Here is a 24,150-nt window from a genome sequence, read left to right as displayed (position 1 = left end):
GTAGTGGGAGCAGCAGGTTTCTACTGAGGACCTAGAGCTGGTTACTGTACTCAAGCCTCAGAAGTGCGCTTCTTTGCTCCTAGGACGTTACATGTATGTGTTGTTCCTTGGAGGAGATTGCTTAAATACATGTCATCACTTTTCATTTTATCTTATTCCTTGTTCTGGCAAGCTCCACCTGGGTTGACTAAAAGACTTGCCTTTCCCTGGGTATACCCAGGGATATATGTATGAAATGCAGTACCTGTGAACTCCTGCATGTTCCAAGAGATCTTTGAACTTTGCACATTCTAAATGCTTCTATTTTTCCACATGTTTGAGAGAGGGTGTGTTCCTGATGAGGCAATGATTTGGGTATTCATCTGAAATATAACTCAAGAAGTTTCAGCCAGGAATGGCAAGAAGGTGTCCAGGGTTAATTTGGAGTCATTGTAGTAACTGGGTGCTACTTGTTTAGGGTGCTGGCAGGGGAATTTGTTCCCCGTCCAACAAGTAAGGGATCACAGTACTTATATTTTGCATTTGGTTGAAAGGCTGAATTTCCAAAACCACAAGATTCAGTATTAAATGGAAGTTCTGCACATGAGCTTTAAGAAATGAATGATTGCATTCTAAGGGCAATATTTGCTGATTTCTACAGTCATAGTTTGTGAAACAAAAAAAGAACAGAACTTCGCTTTCATTAACCATAATAGTAGTTTAGCTATTTTCACATCATTAATCTTGCTGTTAACTGTTCTTTTCACATTGTGGGGAGACAGCATATGACAGGAAAAATCTGTAACATCATTCAACATCTGATTATATGCCCTTTTTCCTCAAAACCAATTTGCATGCCTACAAATACCAGTGTTTCCCAGTGGAATTGAAGGTGTAAAATATTGTCTCTCGAGCTAAAAATTATTTAGCCAAAGATTTTTCAGTATTTGGGAATTCTGGCTGGATGATTTCAAAAGCAAACCCATATGTCACTTAAATGATTTGGCATTTCTCCAGTTGCGTAGAACATAAGTGGAAAAGTGGGGGGGGGAAGAAAAACCTAACACTAATTAGATGATAATAAATACAGGTGCTATACTGTGTGGTGTAATTCATCTTCATAGCAAGCTGTGGGATGAGTCAGAGCTAGCAGATTTGGAGGGATACTGTTTTGTGCATGTATATTCCTGACACATGCTAAGATCCAAATTAAGGTAAAACTGAGAGGGTTGTGTAACACTGAGATGCTTTTCAAGGTTACAGAAGTGCAGTACTGCCTAGCCATGGAGAAGAAATTGTATGCTTTTTGTTCGGTTGGGTTTTGTTTGGGAGCTTCTCGCTGTAAATGCAATCAGTGTAGCACCAGGAAAAAAAACCAGTGATTTGATGATAATTTGGAGATCCTGACCTGGGCTTCTCCATGCCCCCATCTCACTAGACTTTCCAACAGTTTCCTTACCCATTCCAGGCAGTCAGATGCCTCCCTGAGGAGGCCTCATGTGGTTTGCTGAGACTAAGTTAGTTGGGACTAACCTGCCAGGTCTCCTGTATAACTTGCTGAGCAGGGAAAGCTGTTACACATCTGCCCACTTTTTTTGCCCACCCCCTTCCCTACCCATAGGAGTTCTGGCTAAATGCAGCCTCTGGGCTCTTTCTCTTTCATGTGTCAGAGACCATCATGGAGGTTTTTCTCTTTTTAAATTCCCAGAGAGAGAAGTGGATTCAGATGGTGTAGATTTGACTCATCTAGAGCTCTTTTGGTACTCAAATATGGCAAGCTGTTACTGGTGGTGAGGGGACTGGTGTGTCTCACCTGCTGATGGGGTGTTGTGTGCTTGGCTGCATGAGTTACATACTTGAGACCGAAGGCACAGAGGAGGAAGGAATCTGTTCTGAGCAAACAGATGGTTAAAAACATGATTAGAGACTGGCCTTGCATTCTCGGTTGCTGCTTCTTTAATGTGAAAGCTCACTGAGACATGCTTGTGTCTGAAATAACAGGAGAAGACACAGTCATGCTCCAGCCTCCAGGAATTTACCACAATAATATGTTGTGTGGTTTTGTAAGAGAAATTAATACACAAAGAAGCACCCTTTGCATTAAAATTTGATTGAACAATTAAAAATGTGTAAATAATTGAAACGCAGAGGCTATAAAAGCTTGCCATTATTCTCATGGAGAAAAAATATTTAAAACATAGGAGCCAGGCATTATTCTGGGGCAGCAAATAGCTGATATTTACAGTATGGATTACTCAATTTTCTTTTGCCTGATGAACAGGGCTCCCAAAGCTTATTGTGGCTGTTTTGTCATTTATGTATGGCACGTGGCTGCTGTGATTTGCTTTTCTCGGTATCCCCTCCCCCATCAGCAGAAACCTTTGAGCTTCAAACACAGATGTTATACTGTGCTCTTTGTGTGCATGTGTGTGTATGAGTGTAAAACCATTAAAGAAAGACCGCGTGGCTAATATGCTGGAAACCCAAAGCTGAAGTGGGGGACTTGGCTTGTGATTTAATTTCTTTTTCTTTATTACAGTGAGAGGTTAGCGTGGACTAAGCGTAGGGCTAATGTGTATGAACGAGTAGTGGTTTAAAAGCAGCCACGCTGCTTACAAAATCAGCAATTTAACATAAGCAGGAATGGCAGTTTCATTAAATAATGCTATGATCTCTCAACCATATTCTTAACTAGTAATCTCCCCGCAGCAAAATACATAGCTAATCAACCTCCTAGCCTGTCAGTAAACTTGCAGGGGAATTAAATCCTGGAGGAAGAAGCCCGTAGCCCCGGAGGAAGGCTGAGTGCATGTTTCACTGTCGTCTTTTCAGCTCATCTCAGTGGTCCCACTGCTAGAATGTGCTCTGTTGTCATGGCAACCCCATCTCCTGCTTCCTACAGGAAAGATTAGCTCGTACTGTGCACTGGAGAGAATTTAGGGGAAGTCAAGCTAATCCCTGGGTGCACTGCGAGAGAAAGGTTGGACCTCGCCTGAGGGATGCTGTATCTGCAATGATAGAATTGGCCTGCCACAGACACTGGTATTTAAGTTGAAGAGCAGAATTCACAGTAAGTGTCAGATCCTCCAGAGAGGAATATTGAATGAGGTTTTCTAAGTCTTGGTGAAGACTGTCCCATGCCAACAGTGGAATGACAGCAGGAGGCTGTGTGTGGAATACCAATATGTTTCACCCATTCAGGTGGTATTTCAAATATAGATTCAAAGCCTCAGTTCCCTGGAAACTAGGTGATAAAATTTTAAAACATCACCGTGAGATGCGCACCTAGAAATCTGAAGCATGTCTCATTTGGAGTATAAAGCTGAGCAAGTGAGGATGAGCATGCCTTGCAAATTGTGTATGCACCGTGCGGCGTGCTTAAGAATTCCTGTGTGCTGAAAAATAAGCGGGAAAGCATGAGGAAACCGATCTGTTTGTGCTGCAAACTCAACTGCAAAAGTGCTGAACTATCAAATTAAGCGTGAAAATTTACAACTCCTGATTCAGCCTTGTTTTTTCTTCATATTAAAACCCAAACAGAGAAAACATGAGCTTTTTAAAGGTATAGTCATGATACGAGCTTTTATTTGAAGCAGACTCATTTTAATGTGGCTAAATTAAGGTGGTTTGTGACATGATGCAGCATGTGAAATGTGTGTTTGTTTTCTTGCTGGTGGAGTTAAACAGAGGGTATTCTAGCTATTCCATTTCTGGTTATTTTATTGCTCTGGCTTTCTTTGATATGATCCTGTATGCTCAAGACTCCCAGCTTTAAAGTAGAGTGTTTGCAGTAAGATTTTAACTGTCTGCTTTGTATTACTGTCAGCTTTTCTTAAACTTATTTTTTTTCAGCAGTTTATATGTTTAGCCTATGTGTTTCTACATTTTTAGTATGCATGCTTTTTCTGTTGAGGTTTTAATAAAAAATAACTTTATAATTATTAACGGTTATTTAATATATTGCACATTTTTAGTATGCATGCTTTTTCTGTTGAGTATTTAATCAAAAAAATAACTTTAAAATTATTAACGGTTATTTAATGTATTGCGGTATTCTCTAACTCAGATCTATTTATGCATATATGTGTTTTGCATGTATGGAAATGTATGGGGGAATGTGTGTTTCTGCAATACATACATGCATATATATATGCAGACAAGTGGGGTCTTTGTTTTAATGAGGCCCATTAATGATTTGTGATAATAGAACACTGAGGAAGTAAAAGACCTGTTTTCACCTTGAAGGATAGGTATATTTTTGGTATCAAAAATGTTTATTGTTGCAAAAACCTTATAAATACGCTCAGTCCGCTTAAAGTAATGGCATATATTGTATTTCCATGTTTGTCTATGGGGTAAAAAGGGAAAGCATCTTGACAGATATTGGTGACAGTGCACTGTGTTGCCTTTCCAGAGACTTGGGTCAATGGAATAGGTAGTGAAGGGACATTTATTTTTTTCTTCTCCCTCCCAGGGCAGCTCAGAAAGAGTCACACATAAGCTCCAGATTGGTTAGTATATGAGTGGTGTTCCCTGAAAACTGCCTTTCATTGACTAGTTTACCAAATAGTGTGAGCACTGATAATCAAAGGCAATGTCTGTCTTCTTTGTGGTTAAAAAACTTGGTAGCCAGTGTACATCTATTATATGGAGGACTATAGAAATAAACACAAAAGGTATGGAAGCTTTAAGCCATTATTCAGGCTGGCCCTTGACTCTGTGGTAGACATATGGGTGACAGGGATTCCATGCGATCCTGCCGTGCAAAGTAGGTTTTGGGGTAACGGAAAATGTAACTAAAAATATTTTTCATTAGAAAAACCTCTGAGAAATTGGTGTTTGTAATCGAAATTATTGCTTGTTACCCCTCAAAAAAAAAAAAATCCTGATTAAAAAGTCCCTTCTGTGATAAAATAACACAAGGAAACATCTATCAGAGAGTTCATTGTGTGTTTTCACTGCCTCTGTGAGGCTGTGTTTTAGAGTGACACTTTTTAACAGAGCTGTTTACAACTTTTAAAATAACCCGCCTTTGTGCAGGCGGTTAACTGCACAAAGTTCCTACCTTGTGTGTCCTTTTTTTTGAATTATTTTAAATTAAATTATCCAAGATGTTGGATTTCTTTGTCTCAAGGACATGATTTGTTTCCCTTTTTCCCTTTTTCCCTTTTTCCCTTTTTCCCTTTTTCCCTTTTTCCCTTTTTCCCTTTTTCCCTTTTTTCCCTTTTTTCCCTTTTTCCCTTTTTTTTTTTTTTTTCCCTCCAGCATTAAAGTTCTGTACGGAATAATGTTGGCTGGTCTCAGCTTTGTCTGTTTTCTGCAGAATGTGTGATTTTAGGAAGTTGGTCCAAGTTTTATTAGGACTGAGGGACTAGAATTCCCTATCTGTATTTCTAGACAACTTTAAGCACCAACTGTAAACAGGACTAACTGCGTGTGAGGTTCAAAGCATACATCTAAACCCATAAACTATGTTCCATTCTCTTCTGAGTAAAGGATGTGAAGGCTCCTTGAACACTTGGAACTGTATTACACCAGGGCAGGTACAATTGATAGAGACTGCTCACGCTCAGGAGTCTAGGCCTCTAAACTTGAGGGACTTCCTGTATAAACTCTGTTTTGATTAAATAAAATTAATTTCCTTGAGTTACTAGAAGCGAAAAAACAGAAGTGACCCTGCTTGCTGTACACAAAAAAGTCAGAGTTCCCAAACTCTTAAAAATAATAGACGTGGCATGTTCTGCCAGGGGTCCTCTGTGGCACTCTCCTGTTGAGAGAACTGTTGGCTTCCCCACATCAGCGGGTCACTCCTCTGCCCACCCTTTTCTTTTCTTTCTGCTTCTGCCCAGAATTCCTGCTCCCTACAAGTATTGCCCTCTTCCTGAACTGCCTTCTCCCTGTGCCACTGTGTCCTTGCGTTCAGGCTGTCTGCTGGCTAGATGTTCAACTGGCTAACAGAATGCTCTTTTCCGTGCATAAAAGTAAATGGGACGGTTTAATGTTCATGGGGTTTCACCAGAGAAGAGAAGAATGATCTATCTTTACAAGTTCCTAAAGGGTGGGTTGAAGGATGATGGAGCCGGACTCTTTTCAGTAGTTTCCAGTGATAGGACGAGGGGGAACGGGCATAAGTTGGAACATAGGAAGTTTCACTCAAAAATGAGGAAGAACTTCTTTATGGTGAGGGTGACAGAGCCCTGGAACAGGCTGCCCAGGGAGGGTGTGGAGTCCCCTTCTCTGGAGATTTTCAAGACCCACCTTGATGCAGTCCTGAGTGATGTGCTCTGGGCAATCCTGCTTTAGCAGGGGAGTTGGACCAGATGACCTCTAGAGGTCCCTTCCAACTCTGTTGAATCTGTGAAACCGTTCAAACTTTTGAATTATGACACCAATCAGAAAAATATTATTAATAGTGTGTTGCTGTCTTTCCTTGAAACATTTCTCACTATTGCAAACTAGCCCCCTCCCAACTTGTACAACACAGCTTCTGCCTACAACCTGCCTTTGGAATTCATGACTAGCACTTTGCCGCTCTTTCCTTGAGATATTCATTCAAGGAAAAATAGGTAAAACGTTCAGCACTTTCTGGGTAGCACATTGCCCCTCACAGAACCTGGCTGTCTTTTAATATCTACAAATATGATAAAATCACAAACTCTATTCTGTCCCAGCAGGAATCTTGCTGCTGGTATTCTCATCAAATCAATTGCAAAAAGAACAAATTTATATTATATACAAACTTTACACACAATGTATTCGTCTCTCTGTATGAGACTTATCCTTCACATTTTAGTAAGGAAACAGTAATAATGTTGATATTTTTTCTTGATTGCAAGGTACTTTTTTTTTCCTGAAGCATCTCTGCCTATTTAATTCCTTTAAAATGTACATATATATGTTATGTTCCCAAGAAGACTATAAACGGCCGATTTGAAGGTAGCAGAAGTGGCCTTCTATGAAAGAAGTGTATTTTCAGTTGAAACAGGAAGCTTAAATCTATTGAGACTTTGTTTGTCTTTAAACATAAGCTCAAATATTTTGATTAATATTTGTATTTTCCTTTTGTTTAAACAAATCTGCAAGGATTAAAAAAAAAATCTTTTGAGTTGACAGTTTACCCTAATTTGAAACAGTAATAGCCAGCTACATGGGAATATTTTGATTATTTTAAACCTCCTTTATCCTCCTTTTCTGCTCAAAAGTAAAACTCTGAAGCCACTAATTGTATGTAAATTGCATGAATTTAATGGACTAAATTATTTCCCAGGCTGCACACACTGACTCCTGTGCACTCTAGTGAGATTAAGATCATATGCATCTGAAGGTAGATTCCAGCCCTGTCTATGGTGTTTTTCTGGCCAGCTTTGTAGCAGTTAATTAAAAAGTGCTTTCTCAGTGCTATGCTGCTGGCTTTGTGGCTTCCTGTGTACTAAGATCTTTATATTAGCTAATGAGTTAAGCAAAACAGCAATGTTGATTTTCAGCAGGGCCAAATACAAAGGGAGAAAAAACAAGATTTTGTGGGCAAATTCTCTGTTTCTAGTGGTAGTTGAGATACAAGGTGCTGTCTGGCTGACAGCCCTAATACTTAAAGGAGTGGGGTTGTTCTTGTTGCAGCTCCATTATTTGAGTTTTGGACACTTCTAGCCACAGCAAACTGAATTTTTTGTCTTCTCCAGAGGTCATTTGTGAGACCATGTCGATAGGTGTCTACAGGGAGCATGAGGGGTGTACAGGCATCCTCTAGGGCAATGCTGAGGTTTATTTTAGATGCCAAATATCAAAATATCAAATGTTAATATCAGCAATATCAAAATTGCAATTGTAGTAGGAAGTTATGCAATGGGACGCCAGGGTTTCTGTTGTTCTGTTGCCAGAAGAGTCCACTTGGAGTTTTACAAGGGATAGGAGAATGAATCTGAGCTCAAGATTTGAGTGATCAATCTTTTCACACATAGTACATTTTAATTTCTCATTGCAAACTTATTCTTGACAATAGATTAGTTATTGTATCCTGATGTGAACCCCTTTAATGGTCTGTCTGTAGGTGGATAATCAGTCATTTTGAGTTTGTAATTTCTCTAGTCATTATCTTTGAAATTGTTTTCTGAAACATGCTGAGGAGAAGACGACTACTGTATGTGTGGGTTGATGGCAACAACAGCAGCAACCCTGATTGCATCTGTGATTTGTGAATGCTTTCAGCCAGCAGCAAACCAACTGCCATCTGATCAAAACTGTGTTTTGGATATTCAAGTCCAAGGGCAAGAGTGCCATGACATTCACTAATGTCCTTCCATTCTGCTCTTTGCTACTACATAAACTACTAAAGATTGTTTTTGATGGCTCATATTGTGGTTACCACGTGATGTAGAAATTGCATTAACAGTACCAGTCCTTTTACTGTCTGCAAATGTGCTGCTTGCTGTTGGCATAAGTTCCACTTCCAATACAAAAGCTCAGCCTCCACTCCCTGCATTTTATCTTAATTTCCTGCAGCAGCAGCTGTGGTGTTGAGTTTGGCAGGGACTCATAGCGTAGGAAACTCCAGAAATTGCAGATTTCAGTGCTGAAGTTAAAAAGAAATGCATCTTGGGAAAAGAGACTGCTTGAGAATTGGGCAATGACATCTATATAGAAAGGACCCCACACCAGTGATATTCACCGCACTTATTGAGTGGTTTTTGCCATTTGTTGGAAATATTTCAAATTAGAGCTGTCTCAGGTGTTCATCAACAAAAGAAGATAATACTGAAATTAAAGCAGTTCTGACAAAATTTTAATCTTCACCGGCTTTTCAAGTTCAGACTGAAAGATCTTGGACCAAAATTCTAGAAGCCTCATAGTACATTATTCCTAGGGTTGAGAGATCCAGTTTCAAACCTCCAATCTCAATCAAGTCACACAGTGACTTGAGTTTAGGTATATTTAGCATCATTGATAGCTACTCCATCTCCATCTATATGTGTTTTTCTCTTCTTTGCTCTGTTGATAATGTGCACTCAATACTACAGGATTGTATCCCACAGTTGTGGGGACTTCAGCCAATGTTGGGGAGATGGGATCAGGAGCTTGAAAAACTATGTTTATCTGTTTGCCACGAGTATAATTGAAATATTAGAAACTTTTCTGAAGAGGAAGATCATATCTTTAGACCACTTCCTAAATGCTTCTCTATTGAAGCTGTTGTGTAGTTGACACAGGGTAATAGAGGGTATTTCTTTTAGGAAGGCTGCCCTATGAGTCCTCCAACATGTTTATGTTCATGTGTTGGAGATTGAAAGATTGTAACCATTTCTTTGCTTAGACAGATGAAACTTTTTTAAGTACCTGAACTTACATGTTACTTACTTAGTATGATTGGTCATTTTGTGTCAATATCTTTCTGTATACTGGAGCCTGTCACACTCACTTAAATTATGCCTTCCCCAGATTATTTTGTAATTTTTGGACTAATTAGATATCTAGCTCTAAAGTTTTCTGTTGATTCCTATATACAGAATAAGGAACAGTCTCAGAAGCTGTCATAACTGAAGCACCTATAGGTGCCATTCGCTACAAGCTTTCCCACCTACATTTCTATTTGAAGTACAATTAATAGATTTGCTCAGAGTGCATTTACCATTGCCAGCTTTCACTTAGGTTATTTTTTGTTGGTTTTGGTTTTGTTGTTGCATTGGTTTGTATTATTTCTTCTGATGGCAGTTATTTGCAATTGCAGAAAAGGAAAAATTAGCTGCTTTTTGGGGAGAGCATTTCCTGCTGTTGAGTATCGGTATTATTGTTTGCTTTTGCACTGGATGTAAAAGAAAACAGCTCACCAAGATTGTAATAGTTATTGTAAATAACATTCTATTCATGATCAAGATTGATACCATGTGTTCCACTTTGCAGCATGCATAAATTCTCTGCTTGATCCAATGAGAAAAACTTTCCACCCAGAAGTAATAAGCTTATTCTATTCTCAAACTCAGTTTTAGATCTATTTTCTGCTTTTAAAAATTTTAAACTAAGTTTCTGGAAGACACAGTTCCTTCAGAATTAGTACATAATTTTTATTTAGGAAGGGAGATGATCAGTTTATGAAAATAATTAGAATCATAGAATGTTTAGAGTTGGAAGGGACCTCAAAGACCATCGAGTTCCAACCCCCCTGCCATGGGCAGGGACACCTCCCACTAGAGCAGGTTGCTCAAAGCCCCATCCAGCCTGGCCTGGAACACCTCCAGGGATGGGGCATCCACAACTTCTCTGGGCAACCTGTTCCAGTGCCTCACCACCCTCACAGGAAAGAATTTCTTCCTAATATCTAATCTAAATCTCTCCTCTTTCAATTTAAAACCATTACCCCTTGTTCTATCACAACATTCCCTGATAAAGAGTCCCTCCCCAATTGCATGATGATAAGAATTGCAAAGTGATGATCTGGGATTTGAAAGAACTTCCTATGATTCTATTGTTTTAATGGGCATTTACAGATTAGTTAAGCAGGAGAAAGTCTATCAGCAAGTGTTGCTTATTCTCTTCATTGCTTTTTTTTTGCAAACACTCTGTATTTTCTAAATTCTCTGGAAGCTTAGGAACAGGTTTACCATAAAGCTGTTTGCCATACAGCTGTTTCTGTTTCTAATGTGCATTTTAATTAGATTCAGGTAGCTATACAATGATGATACCTTCAAAATACAAAGTTTATAATGGGCCAAATAATCTTGTTTACAGATTGTTTACAAATTGTATAGTGGATTTTGCAATATCATTGTCGATTGTGTTGTTTAAAATAACACCAAACATTTCTGTGAGTGCTCTTGCTCTAGGATCCCCCTTTCTCCCCTCACTAGTTTTGCAACAGAGAACAATTTGTGGACAGGATGCTTGGTGTACCAGGAGCAGCCTGCTGGTTCCCACACACAGATCTGCTGGGCCAGCTCAGCAAATGGTCATGTCTCATCATTTTATGCTGCTCTTCCCTCTTAGCCAATCCCATATTATAAGGAGGACAAGTAGGTATTGCAGTTGGACTCTTTGGTGGGGTTTACTATTTCCCTTTCTAGTGCTCTGACCTTTAATAACAATCTGTACATAGATAGTTGTTGGAATTTTAGTGAGAATAGAACTGATTCACTGTGATCAAAACATTCTTAAATTTCATTGGTAATGGTACCTCATCAATACTGTAGAGACAGAAGAAGCATGTGCTGCAAATTCTCTGTGTGTGGACTGTCCCATTGCTGAATCCTGCTGGGCTACCAGAAGCCTTTAGTGAATTAGAAACATAGACCACTTATTTTATTTTTTAAGAAGTCTCTCCCGTCTGCAAGGAACTGCAAAACAGGTGATGGATTCTCTCTGAAGTGCAGTATTCTGTTTGCTCTACTTTCTAGCCTTGTTGAGTTATCTGGTTTTGAGACTAGCACTCAGTGATGTTTCAGCAAGGGCAAAGTGATTGCCTCTAATGAGAGGAAATTTTTGAAAGTTACTAAAATAGTATTATGTCCAAGAACCCTTAGTGTTTCTATTGATGCTAGCTTCTCAGAAAGGAACTGTAAAATGATAGTCTTCATGCAAAAGTTTTCAAGTGCAAACAATTTTCAAGTTTTCCCATCTTTCATTTACCTTTTTGTCCAATGCACCCTCTCATACTTGCTCTGTTCCCCACCAAAGCACAGTTCACTGCATTGCAGTGGGAGGGAAAGTTCGAAACAGGAGATGCATTGCCTAAGTCAGGTGGCTTGACAGTGAAAATTTCAAGTGCACAGCTCTGGTGAGGAGTAGCAGTGGATATGCCAGAACTATCTGTCAGACCCTTCGGGCTTTATGAATTTTCTGGGCATTGAATCATAGTTACTTGGTTCGCCAGAGATATTGTGCTGACAGACCATCTAGCAAGATCATTCGGTTTTGTCTTCAGATACCTCTTATTCTAGTCCATTTTTAGATGATGTGTGACCAAATGCTCAGCTTTATTTTGGGAACTGTAAAAAAAATTATTGACTTTGGTGATTTGTTTCTTATTTCTACTTCATTGTGGTCTTCTAGTGATGGGCATAATATTAACAGACATAGGATTTTTTTCATATTTGAAGAGGAAACTTCTGCTCAGTTTTCTGCTAGGAATATAATAGACAGGCAAATCCAGCAATTTGTGATGTACAGTTTGGGGGTCCAAGCAGGGGTTTGGGTTAAATGTTGCTAAGGATATATGAAGCTCAAAGCAGCTGTTTCTGTTTGCTCTTAAGGCTTCTCCCCTCTTTCTCTCCCAGTTTTACTGATGGAGGGAGTATAACGAGCCTGAGGTCATCCTGCACTGTAGCCTTGCTGCCTTTACAGAAGAGCAGGCAGCAGTTTGCTGAGGGGTGCAGAGCTGTGAGGCAATAATTTGTCTTGCTTGTGGTCAGGGCTTCACCCTTCCAGAAAGAAGTATAGATTGATACCACTGTGTGACCCGACTCAGCACGCTGATGCAGGGAGGCCAAATTTTAGACTTTAAAGGGCTTTGTTAAAAATGCCAGTATTCGGGGCATCCAGTCTGCAGATCTTTCCTCTTTGCTTTTGTCTTCTAGCAGATCTTGATGAAGTAAAACATGACATCACACATATGCATATGGTCTAAGTGGCAGATAAGTTTAAAAAAAATTCCTTTCAGCCCCATTTGGCTTGATGTTTGGGCATCAGCCATGAACATACATGTTCCTCTTTTGTCTATTGCTAGCACAGTATCAGATTCTTCTTGCTGCCATTCCTGGCAGTGGTTGCTGCTACCCACAGCAACCTTTAGCTGGAGCAGCATAAGCCTCTTCCGGGGTGAGCAAGAGAGAGAAGAGGGTAAGCTCTCTTAAGTTACCTCACTTTAAGGAAAAAGCGTCACATTTCTCCTTTTCTTAACATGTGGCTGTCCCAAATGTCTTTGTGACTGATGTATTCTGGCTATGGTTGGAATTTCAGTGACTCTCAAAAGTCAGAGTTAGTCTGTCCTGAACCCTGCTTGCCTGCCTGTTTCCCAGCCTTCCTCAGTTCCTAGCTTCATATCGATAAACTACTCTGAAGTCTGGAGTCCTGTTTGGGATGAGTATAAGGCAATACCTCTGTTATCACTCATATGTTACTGGGCTGAGAACTTGTTCCTGCAGTGCTTGTCCAGAGATGGAGCTCTAAGCCACTATTCTCAATGCCAGATGACATTGAGATGTTCAAATCATCCCATACGCAGCATAAGAACTTTTAGAAGACTTGCAGGATTTCTGTGTTAACAACTGCTTGATAGAGCTTTTGGCACAGAAAGTGCCCTAGAGGTTTCTCCAAAGTAAAGAAAAAAACCAAAGATTTTTCTCCCCAGAGGCAGTGAGTGCTGCGTCTTTTGAAGTGGAAATGCCAAAGCTCAAGTACAAACTAGATGCACAGTGATAATGCTCCCGTGGACCCAGTGAGACTCAATTGGTTATTTACATGTGCAGTGCCCTCCAAATAGCCATTCTGCTTCGTCTCCTTGTTGTAGGGACAGTAGGGACAGGGACAGTAGCTCTGCAGGCAAGTAAGCATGCAACCACTCATGAAGCTTTATAAACGAGCTCTTCTATAACACTGTCACTGACAGGGCAGTATTATTTTTCTGATAGTTGCTGATGTCACGGAGTGGCAGTTGTTCACTGTGTAGTTATTTAATGTTATAATTGAATAAAATAGCTGCCTGTTTTGTGCCTCCAACAAGAAGAGACATTTATCCATGGAAAGATTGTGAATTACTGGGGGGGTTGTTTAATAATGAGATAAGATTTACAGTTTGGCTAATGCTGATTCCACTGTGTATATGCATGTGTATATTAAACCTATAAAATTTACTGTACTCTTGTTGACAATGCTAAGGATTGGTTTTGTAGTTTGATTTGTTCCTTTTTCTTTTCATAAACGTGTGCAATGAGTGATCATATGAAGTAGCTCCTGACCTATTCCTCCACCACTGAAAAAAACAGTGAGGGATTCATTGATTGGCATAGCACTGAAACTGATGGACTTCCCAGGTTCAAATTTCAATGCAGCAAGATCTGAATTCACAGAAGCCAACCACATCAGGAAAAGTTACCATGTATCAAAAAGAGAAAAAAAAGTTGTTAATGTTAGTGAGGTTAGATGAAGAGGACAATTCTTACATATTCTTATGATGGAGCAAAGGCAGTCTCATTGAGAATGAAGGGACTGAGCTTGGTGCACATCACCTCACTCCTGTGCTCTGGAAAGGCTCTTGCCCACCTCTTAATTCCTGTTCTTTGTTTCTTTGACACAATCCTGGCGTTGTAGTGGGAACAAAAATAGTAGCATTAACTTTTTGGAGGAGCAAAGAAGGTTGCTTGAGGTTTATGCAGGTTCAAAGAGAGACTAGATATTTGCATGGAAAAGAAATCTTTTGACCATCAGTATGTTGCTAGAAACCACATCCAGCTCTGAAAGACCTTGAGTTGAAAATTATTAAGGGCTCGACAAGCCATAGGAGGAAGAATTGTATATGCTTGCCTTATTCCCTTCCCTAAACATGTCCTAATAGCCACTGCTGGAGATAGGATATTGGACTTAATGGATTTTTGATTTGACCAACTATGGACATTCTGTGCTTTATGGAATGAGGAATAATAGAGAGTCTGAAATCACCTTTGTACCTCTATTAATTCAAACACTGTTCTTTATCGTAATATGAAAGGGAATGGAGAAGATGAATAGATATAGTTGGTTTTGACTGGCTTTTAAGTTATGTATTGAACTTGTGCTTGAAACATGACTTGTGATGTAAATGAAGCATAACCGAATACATAACTGTGACAAATTGGTATTAAACGGTCATTGTGAAAAGTGGTGGGAGTGAAATGTGACCTCGCTTTTTTTATCAGTTCTTTTAGAAAAGTCTCTGTAATTATTTTGTGTTACAGAAGTTTCTGTGAGTCAGCGCTGTGCACCACCTTTTGTCTGATTCATGGTGTTCCTCTCCCAAAACTGCCTGCTGTCAGTTGCCACTGGTAGAGCATTTTTTTCAATAGCTCTGGTTAGGAAGATTTGGTAGTGTGCCTTGGGTTTGTGGAATTACAAAAGTAATGTCACTAAATTAGCTTTAAATGTTTGCTTACGTAGAGTATTATTTTCATTAGAGTTGTAGTTTAACATAGGAAGAATAAAGCATGTGCAATAATGAAGCCAAAGGTTAGAGAGAACAGCATAGTAACTCAAAACTGGACTGGAGTCTGTCCTCTTTGGTCTGCAGTCTCTTGCAAGTGATCCTGGTCAGTTCAAATGAATCAGATCACTAGGGTGTAAGCTGGTGTTTAACAAGACCCGGGCTGGTGGTATCTGGCCCAAAGAGATTATAGGAACCTTCATCATACAGGACTTTGGTAGACAATCTTTGAGAGTGGGTTTTCTGACAGCCTGCACTTGCAGAACCAGCAGCTTCAGTCTCACTCATCCCACTCAACTCATTCACATCCAACTTCCTCCTTTTACAAAGAACAGTTACCCATCTTACAGTAACTGGACCTTTCTGAGATGCTCTGTCAGCAGGCAACTCACTCTAAGTGTTCATTTAACCTGTGTGCATGCTACCTTGGGGTCTGCAAGCATCAGTGTCTGCTTTGGCTGCATTTGTGCCTCTCTACCATCCCAATGAACAAGGTGGCCCCAACAATAGCCTTGTTCATTTGCTGTGATTAAATGGACTCATTACCACCAGGAATGGTTTTGGGTTTGTGGGATGCCCTTATATAGTCAGAATGCCTCAAGAGAGCCAAAGGTGCTGTAAGGTTAATTGCATTTCCCTTGTTTTTTGTCTACTTTCTAAGTAGTCTATCTGCCTTGCTTCATGGCAAAAAAAGGGAGCTGTGTTAGAGCTGCTTAGGGATCATGGGGCTCTTGCTTCATCCCTAGTGTTAATGAGAAGGGTTCCTTACCTCCCTGACCCATCATCGCGTCTGTCCTTTCAGCAGATCTGAGCTTCCATGTGGCTGTAGGAATGTGCCACAATACTGCTGTTAGGGCTGAAGGCCAGCACTATGGATTACTGACTAGTAAAATATGCAGTAAGTTTCAGGCAGCTGAAATCTCAGCTGTATAAACTATTTAAGCATACTGTAAATATTAATTGAATTCTAGCCTTAGAATTGATTCGAGAAAGAGAGAGGATTTATTCAGAAATCTGTCTTTATGTAGAATGGCTTGTTGACTTCTTCCTAACTTACTTGCAAGGAATATGAAAAGTCTGAGTGATTTATAGTATGAAATTAATTGGTAAGAGTAATGCAAGAGATCCTTTAAAACATTTGGAGGGTTTTGTCGCAAGGAGGCAGGTGACAGTTGTATATATGTACCTTGATTTGAGATTCACAGTAGTTCTATGGTGCTCGTATCAGAGTTCATATCTTATATTTGTGCTCTCAGAAAACTGATGCTTGGAGGACTTCTTATTCCATCCAGATTTGGTGCACTCTTCAACTTGCTTTTAAGAAAGCACTCTTACTGGGAACGGCGTTGAGCATTTGACATCGCCTGCCTGAAGACAGTTCCCTCTGGCTTGAAGAACTGTGTTTTAAAAAGTAACAGAAGAATCTCTAATTCTAGCAATATATGCTGTTTTCCTATTCATAGATCTGGACATTGTTTTGGTAGGAGAACATAATCCTCTAAATTAAGACCTGGTTTCCTTCTCTAAACCAGAGTGTCCTTAAACTATCAACTGTCAGGGAAATCGCCTTGCAGAATCCAAGGTGTTAAATACAGAAAAATTGGGTTTTGGCAGAAGTTTAGGCCATGATAATGTGAATGTCTGTGGCAGATAAGTAAGGTGACAACAGTTCTGAGAACCAAAACTCTTATTCAGAGCATCTGTTTGCTTGCGCTTTCTTTGGCATTGTCTTTTCTTCTACCATTTCCAAGTTTCCTCCAAAAGCAGGGGGAGAAGCTAACACTGTGGTGACTGCAATGAGACTGGAAAGTTCTCAGGCAGGACCCTGGACTTCTCAAGTCTGCAAAAACAAAAGCTGGTGTCACTTTGTGTCTAGTTGGCCTCAAGGCAATCTGGAAGAATAAGTTGAAAGCTCTAATGCAGTGCGACAAATGATAAGAAACTAACATGAAGTAGGAAAATGACTGCAGTTCTTGTTTTGAGAATTACCCCTGACATGAAGGGTACTTGAACTGAAGGTGCCCAAAGGGTGTTGGTCAGAGCAGGGGATCAGGGTGGAACTCTGTGCAAGGTGGGAGAAGGAGGTCTTTGCATCAGGAGGTTTAGGAAATATTAGTCCATGAGTGAGAACTCCATGCCTAAGCCTGGACAATGATCCTTGCTTCAGCAAGAAGGTGGCTGCTGCCTGATCCAAAAGAACTTTCTTTCTGCTCTTGAAGTCTTTCTCTGAGGGATGATGCTCTTTAATCCCTAGGGGAGGGTCTCTGCGTAGGTGAGGCACCAGCTGGCTGTTTTTGAGAATTGAAACACACGTTTTGCAGTCAGACTCTCCCTTTTCAGGCTTCAGTAACAAAACCCGTTGTAGATGTGCTTCCAGTCTTCCAGCGTGCTGCACTAAGGGTTTGAAAACTGCACAGTTCCTGTGCATGGGGTCTGCCCTGAGCAAGCAGCAGCTTTTGATGAGTCCATCATTTGCTGTCATGACTGATGCCTGTGGATAGCGGGGGCCCTGGGAGGTGATGAATACATCAGCTTGTCCCACAGCCTCTTTCGTGACTGCTCTCTGCTCCCTCCCCTCTCAGCTCCCAGTGTCTGTGCCATGGTTCCCTGGAGGTCTTCCCACAAAACCTGCCCTGTGATGGCAGTTCAGACTGTTTTGCAAACGCTCTGTCCTTCCATCAGTGGTGGCATTGGGACTGAGTACCCAGATGTTTTATTTTCTCCCTCATCAACCAGCCATGGGAAAGGAGCCTGGAGCAACTGGCGACCGCCGCTGGTGCCCAAGTGAACCCAGGGAGGGCTGCTGGGGTTTGCTCAGCCCCCTGAGGGAGTTAATGGTGGCTGCCTCAGGAGGGCCTGGCAGTTCAGCATTGCTGAGATGTAGTGATAAACAAAGGTGAGAAAACTGTGCATGCAAACTGCAGGTCCCTACCCAGGCCCCAGCTCACCAGCTGTGCTGGGTGCAGTGAGGAGGTGAGATCTCACCTCCTGCTCCCCGGAGAGGTGGTTGCCACTGGGGATGGTGGTCGGAGGGACAGGTCTCCATGAAACCAGCCTTGCCCCATGGCAGCTGTGCAGGCCCAGGAGTGGGGCAAGTTGGCCCCAAGAAGGGCCAGGAGATGCTGGGGCCATTGCTGCCGATATCTGAGGGTAAACGTGTCTTTTTTCTCTTGGACCAGACCCTCCTGCCTTTTTCCCAAACCGGGTTATTCCTGATGTGGTCTGTGTTCCTGATACCTTAGAAACTCTTTAGAGTAGCTTTATTATTGGCAAGAACAGACCAGCTGCCCAAGGATGAGAAAAGTACTAAACCTTGTAATTTAGTTACCTTGGTAACATCTGTAAGAAACTACAGCACAAACCACTACTTTTTCTTGATCTCTTTTATGGCAATACATATTTATGTTTACTTGGCAAAAGTGTGATTTATAACCACTGTAGCCATTCTCCTGAGCATTATCCTGACAGACAATAGTTCCTGTTTCTAACAAGCAAGGTTCAATGACTGTAAAAGCAGATATTTAATCTCAGTACAAACTGAGATTTGCCATCAAGTAACTAAGCATTTGCTAAGCAAAGCCAAAATCATGTAAATGCTGTATTATTGTTTCCAAGTATTATAGTGCTTGATCACGTTTACTCAGCGTAGGAATTTTTTCAATGGTTGTGGTTTACAGCAAGTACAAAAGATTTTTTATTTTTTTTGCATTTGCATTGTAACATTCTCAGACAAGTGTAAGTTTTAGTTGTCAACCATTCATTGTACAGAGTGGGGAAAAAAAAAAAAAAAAGAAATAAAAGCATTATTCCTTATGATTGTAAGCCAAAACTAACAAACAGCCTTGCTTTGGACACGGTTGTTCTTGGATCTGGCTCTAGGCACAGCTCCCTCCCTTCTCCATCATTCCCATTTAGCCACCTGTGTCCTGGTAGTGGCTCCTCTGCACTGCGCAACCCGGGACACTTGGGTGCTGGCACACAGAACTTGTGTGCTGCAGAGTAGGCAGTGCCCCCAGCTTTTATGTGGCTCTTTGCATCCTGTGGTTACTCATTTGTTTCTCTCTTTGCTCCCAACAGCAGGGAATTTTCTGAGCCCTTCAAAGGGAGGAGCATCCCTTGCTCAGTGACTGATTCAGTAATTGATTTAATTAATTTGGATCTAACTGTCACTTGTTAAACTGATAATCAAGAAGCCAATTATCTGTTAACAGTCTTAAATATGAATCAGTGGTAACCAAAGTGTTTCTTTCTTAACTAAGGCAATCTAGATTTCTTTATGATATTTTAGAGCTTTTAAAATGAATTTTAATATGGCTATTTTCTTTAAAAATTAAAGACCCTGTTAGAGCTTTTAAAATGAATTTTAATATGGCTATTTTCTTTAAAAATAAAAGACCCTGTATTCTTTACTGTGAGGGTGGTGAGACACTGGAACAGGTTGCCCAGAGAAGCTGTGGATGCCCCATCCCTGGAGGGGTTCAAGGCCAGGCTGGATGGGGCTTTGGGCAACCTGGTCCAGTGGGAGGTGTCCCTGCCCGTGGCAGGGGGGTTGGAACTAGACTTTAGAACTTGGTATTCTAGAACTTGGACCCTGCCCAGGGCAGGGGGGTTGGAACAAGACTTTAGAACTCGATATTGTAGAACTTGGAACTTTAATGTCCCTTCTAACCCAAACCATTCTATGATTCTATTAGAAAGCCATTTTCTAGTTCACAATAATAAAATAGCATATTTATTTCAGAGACCGTGTTTAGAATTTTAACCTTTCTAATGTGTTATGCCCTGTAAAACATAAGTCTGAGGCATGATAGAGAGTTTATTAAGGATAAATTCTGCTCACCTTATTCATTTATTTAGCTGAAATCCTCCAGTGGTCCCACATCCATGATAGAGAGTTTATTAAGGATAAATTCTCTTACCTTATTAATTTATTTAGCTGAAATCCTCCAGTAGTCCCACATTTTTAAATCAGAACATTTCCATTGCTATGTTGCAAGTTGGGTTAGTGTACACACTTAAAAGTCTTATTCTAGGAATGTTACGTTTTTTATTGTATATACATTTCTATTTGTAAGAGGTAATGTAAAAGTGGTACATGCCAAAACATAGCTTTATTTTTTATTGCAGCCATTAATTATAAAGCATTTGATAAAAACAAAAAACTGTTCCTAAAATAAAAGCATTTAAATTATGATTTTTATTATGTATTTTCATGAAACTAGATTTTTTTTTACAGGTTAACAAAACAAAGCAATTAAAAAAAAATATGTTCAGAATGTGTGGCCAGTCCTGTATGGTTTATAACATAAAAGTGTTGGAAGAGTACAGCAAGCAAGCCACTGATGTACGATTTTCTAGTTCACAATAATAAAATAGCATATTTATTTCAGAGACCGTGTTTAGAATTTTAACCTTTTTAATGTGTTATGCCCTGTAAAACATAAGTCTGAGGCATGATAGAGAGTTTATTAAGGATAAATTCTCTTACCTTATTAATTTATTTAGCTGAAATCCTCCAGTAGTCCCACATTTTTAAATCAGAACATTTCCATTGCTATGTTGCAAGTTGGGTTAGTATACACACTTAAAAGTCTTATTCTAGGAATGTTACGTTTTTTATTGTATATACATTTCTATTTGTAAGAGCTAATGTAAAAGTGGTACATACCAAAACATAGCTTTATTTTTTATTGCAGCCATTAATTATAAAGCATTTGGTAAAACCAAAAAAATGTTCCTAAAAGAAAAGCATTTAAATTATGATTTTTATTATGTATTTTCATGAAACTAGATTTTTTTTTACAGGTTAACAAAACAAAGCAATTAAAAAAAAATATGTTCAGAATGTGTGGCCAGTCCTGTATGGTTTATAACATAAAAGTGTTGGAAGAGTACAGCAAGCAAGCCACTGATGTACGATGCTTATCTATGGCTTTCTGAGTATTTAATTGAATTAGATCATTACCAATATATACAATATTTTCTTCACTTCTTAAATTCTGATCCAAGGGCAGTGAATAGTTGTTTTTTACTGTATTAATGACGGAGAGTCAACGATTTGATTAATCGTGTAGTTTCAAGCATCAATATTTCTGAGCACATCCTTTAAAGAATGTGTCCTGATTTCAGAATGTGTGGCCAGTCCTGTATGGTTTATGACATAAAAGTGTTGGATGAGTACAGCAAGCAAGCCACTGATGTACAATGCTTGTCTATGGCTTTCTAAGTATTTAATTGAATTAGATCATTACCTATTTATACAATATTTTCTTCACTTCTTAAATTCTGATCCAAGGGCAGTGAATAGTTGTTTTTTACTGTATTAATGATGGAGAGTCAACTATTTGATTAATTGTGTAGTTTCAAGCATCAATATTTCTGAGCACACCCTTTAAAGAATGTGTCTCGATTTTTTTAAAATTCTATGTGTATATAAATGTGTTGTTTCTTTTGCATGAAAGTTGTTTAGAAGGACCTGAAAGCAGATGGTATAATAAGATTTTTTAAAATTCTATGTGTATATAAATGTGCTTGTTTCTTTTGCATGGAAGTTGTTTAGAAGGACCTGAAAGCGGATGGTATAATAAAGTACTAATATATTAAGGTCCATCTCATCCTGTATCTCCAGTTTCAATCTGTACACATGTCTAGTTGCTAACCCCTTTAATTGTGTAGTTTCAAGCATCAATATTTCTGAGCACACCCTTTAAAGAATGTGTCTCGATTTTTTTAAAATTCTATGTGTATATAAATGTGTTGTTTCTTTTGCATGAAAGTTGTTTAGAAGGACCTGAAAGCAGATGGTATAATAAGATACTAATATATTAAGGTCCATCTCATCCTGTATCTCCAGTTTCGATCTGTACACGTCTCGTTGCTAACCCCCCCAGTTTTGTTTCCAGCTTCACTGTCTGTGATAAGCACAGGCTTGTAGAGCCCTGTGCAGGTGCTTGCACCATTAACAAAGCCATGTCAGTCGCCAAAAAACAGGTGCTTTAGAGAACCACTGTCTGTGATAAGCACAGGCTTGTAGAGCCCTGTGCAGGTGCTTGCACCATTAACAAAGCCATTTAAGTTGCCAAAAAAGTGGTGCTTTAGAGAAGAAGAAGTAAGCAAATTGAGGCCCAAATTCTGCTGCCATTTAATCCATTGCAGGTTGATTTTTTTCACTAGATAGTTTCACTAGATAGACATTGGCTAAAAGGTTGTTTAGAAGTAAAGAAGTGCTGTGTAGTAGCAAAGATGGCAAATTCCAGTGCTGACAAACACAGGATGCACAAACCTGTAAGCATGTGAAGACACGTGTTAATCATACATTTCAGCTGTAAAATCTTAGGGGTGACACCACCACATCCAGGCTTTTTAGATGTAACTTTCAGGTTGATAATTTAATCCTTTATGGAGCAGTATTTTAAAATATATTATGACACACAATGAATGAGCAAAGTGGATGAGTGCCTGAACAAAATGTAGAGAGGATCGTTGTTTCTGGAGTTAAATTTTCGAGTATAATCTCTACTGCCAGTAGTGAATACATCAGATGTATTTACAACGTATCTGTGCAAGTGGATGTTTATGGATATGACATATGTTGCTCTGCACCCTTAAAACCTGAGAACTAGATTCTCTCTCAGTACCATGTGCATCTCTGTTGATTTCAGAAATATGCAATATTGCAGTAATGAGCATGGTATAAGAATCTAAATAGATCCATAGACATATGGACAGACAGATGGATTAAGGCAGTCTTTGTCACTTTGTCCCTAAAAATCCTTTGTGATATTTATCTTTTGTGTACACAGTGACACTAAGGTGTCAGCCCAGATCATTTCCTTTAACTTAGTAATATTTTATGGATTTACATAAAGCTTTTACTTGAAAATACGGAGGAGCGCGTATGCACATTTTGTAGAAATGTACTAGTGCTAGTAATATAAAACTTTTTCATTTTATTTCAAAAAGGTATAAATTATGTTTGAATTGGACAGAGATGATGATGTGGCATGTGACTGAAAATATATATTTTTTAATAGATGATTCAGCCGCAGAGAGTTTTAATGGCAATGAGACCGTGGGACACAGTTCCAATGCTTCAGGGGGAACACACTGCAGGGAGATGGCAGAAACCAACAGTAATGGCAAAACAAATCTGGAGCAGGATGAGCAGCCTCTGAACCTGAGTGACAGTCCCCTCTCTGCTCAGCTGACTTCAGAATACAGACTAGATGATCACAGCAGTAATGGAAAGAACAAATACAAGACTCTCCTAATTTCTGATCTCAAGATGGAACGGGAGGCAAGAGAAAATGGAAGCAAGGTAAGATGCTTCCACATGCTCCAGATATGAAGTGTGTAGCTTAGAAAAGGAGATTTGTGAGGCCAGAGCAAAGGTTATTCCCAGCTAAGCACTTAATGCAATGTGTCTAATGTTTGTCACATCACTACTCAAATGCTATACATAGATTTGTATGCTCTGTTACACATATATATATGATGCATACATACATTGTGTATGTACATGGGTGAATACATATATAGGCTTATATATTCTGCTGACACACTGACAAAAACCAGTGCAGTTCTCCATCAGGCATGAATTTTATCAGTCCATTTATTGAGAACTGTCTGCATTACCCGTTTGAAATATATATATTAAAATATGTATATAAGGTAATACATATATATGTCTATATACTGGGATACATATATCTATGTATATTTATAGATGACCATCTCATTACATGTATTATGTATCTGTAGAATGAATCTGTATGAATGTTAAGTGTGTTTGCCCAAGCAAATTACTACATGTGAATTATCAACATCTGTAAGGAACTGATTTGGTTCCTTCCTGACTGTTTGTGTTATGCAGGCACCTAACCTGAATTAAAACTGACAAGTTTGCTTTAAGAAGATGTAATCCCCCTGAGGGCTCTTCTCTGTAGTTTCCACTATGTGAGTAAGGAGAAGTGAGGGTGGTTATATTGTAGATCAAGGCAGATCCTATAGATTAG

General features: G+C 39.5%; 1 protein-coding gene across 4 annotated transcripts in view; it reads left to right on the top strand.

The window, feature by feature from the left end:
* NOL4 (nucleolar protein 4) overlaps positions 1-24,150 on the top strand; it is a 208,338-nt gene that overhangs the window by 101,377 nt on the left and 82,811 nt on the right. For 3 of the 4 annotated variants that reach the window (XM_014937021.1, XM_014937020.1, XM_014937022.1), the window contains exon 6: positions 23,170-23,453. In XM_014937021.1, the coding sequence (XP_014792507.1) occupies positions 23,170-23,453 (284 nt within the window). Of the gene's footprint in view, positions 1-2,918; positions 3,050-23,169; positions 23,454-24,150 lie in introns of those variants that run through there. The other variant, XM_014937023.1, reaches the window with a different exon arrangement.

The sequence above is a fragment of the Calidris pugnax genome, unplaced genomic scaffold (genome assembly GCF_001431845.1).
Source record: "Calidris pugnax isolate Ruff unplaced genomic scaffold, ASM143184v1 scaffold51, whole genome shotgun sequence".
Taxonomy (NCBI): Eukaryota; Metazoa; Chordata; class Aves; order Charadriiformes; family Scolopacidae; genus Calidris; species Calidris pugnax.
Note: the sequence above shows the minus strand (reverse complement) of the source record. Positions and strands in the feature narration are given on the sequence as shown.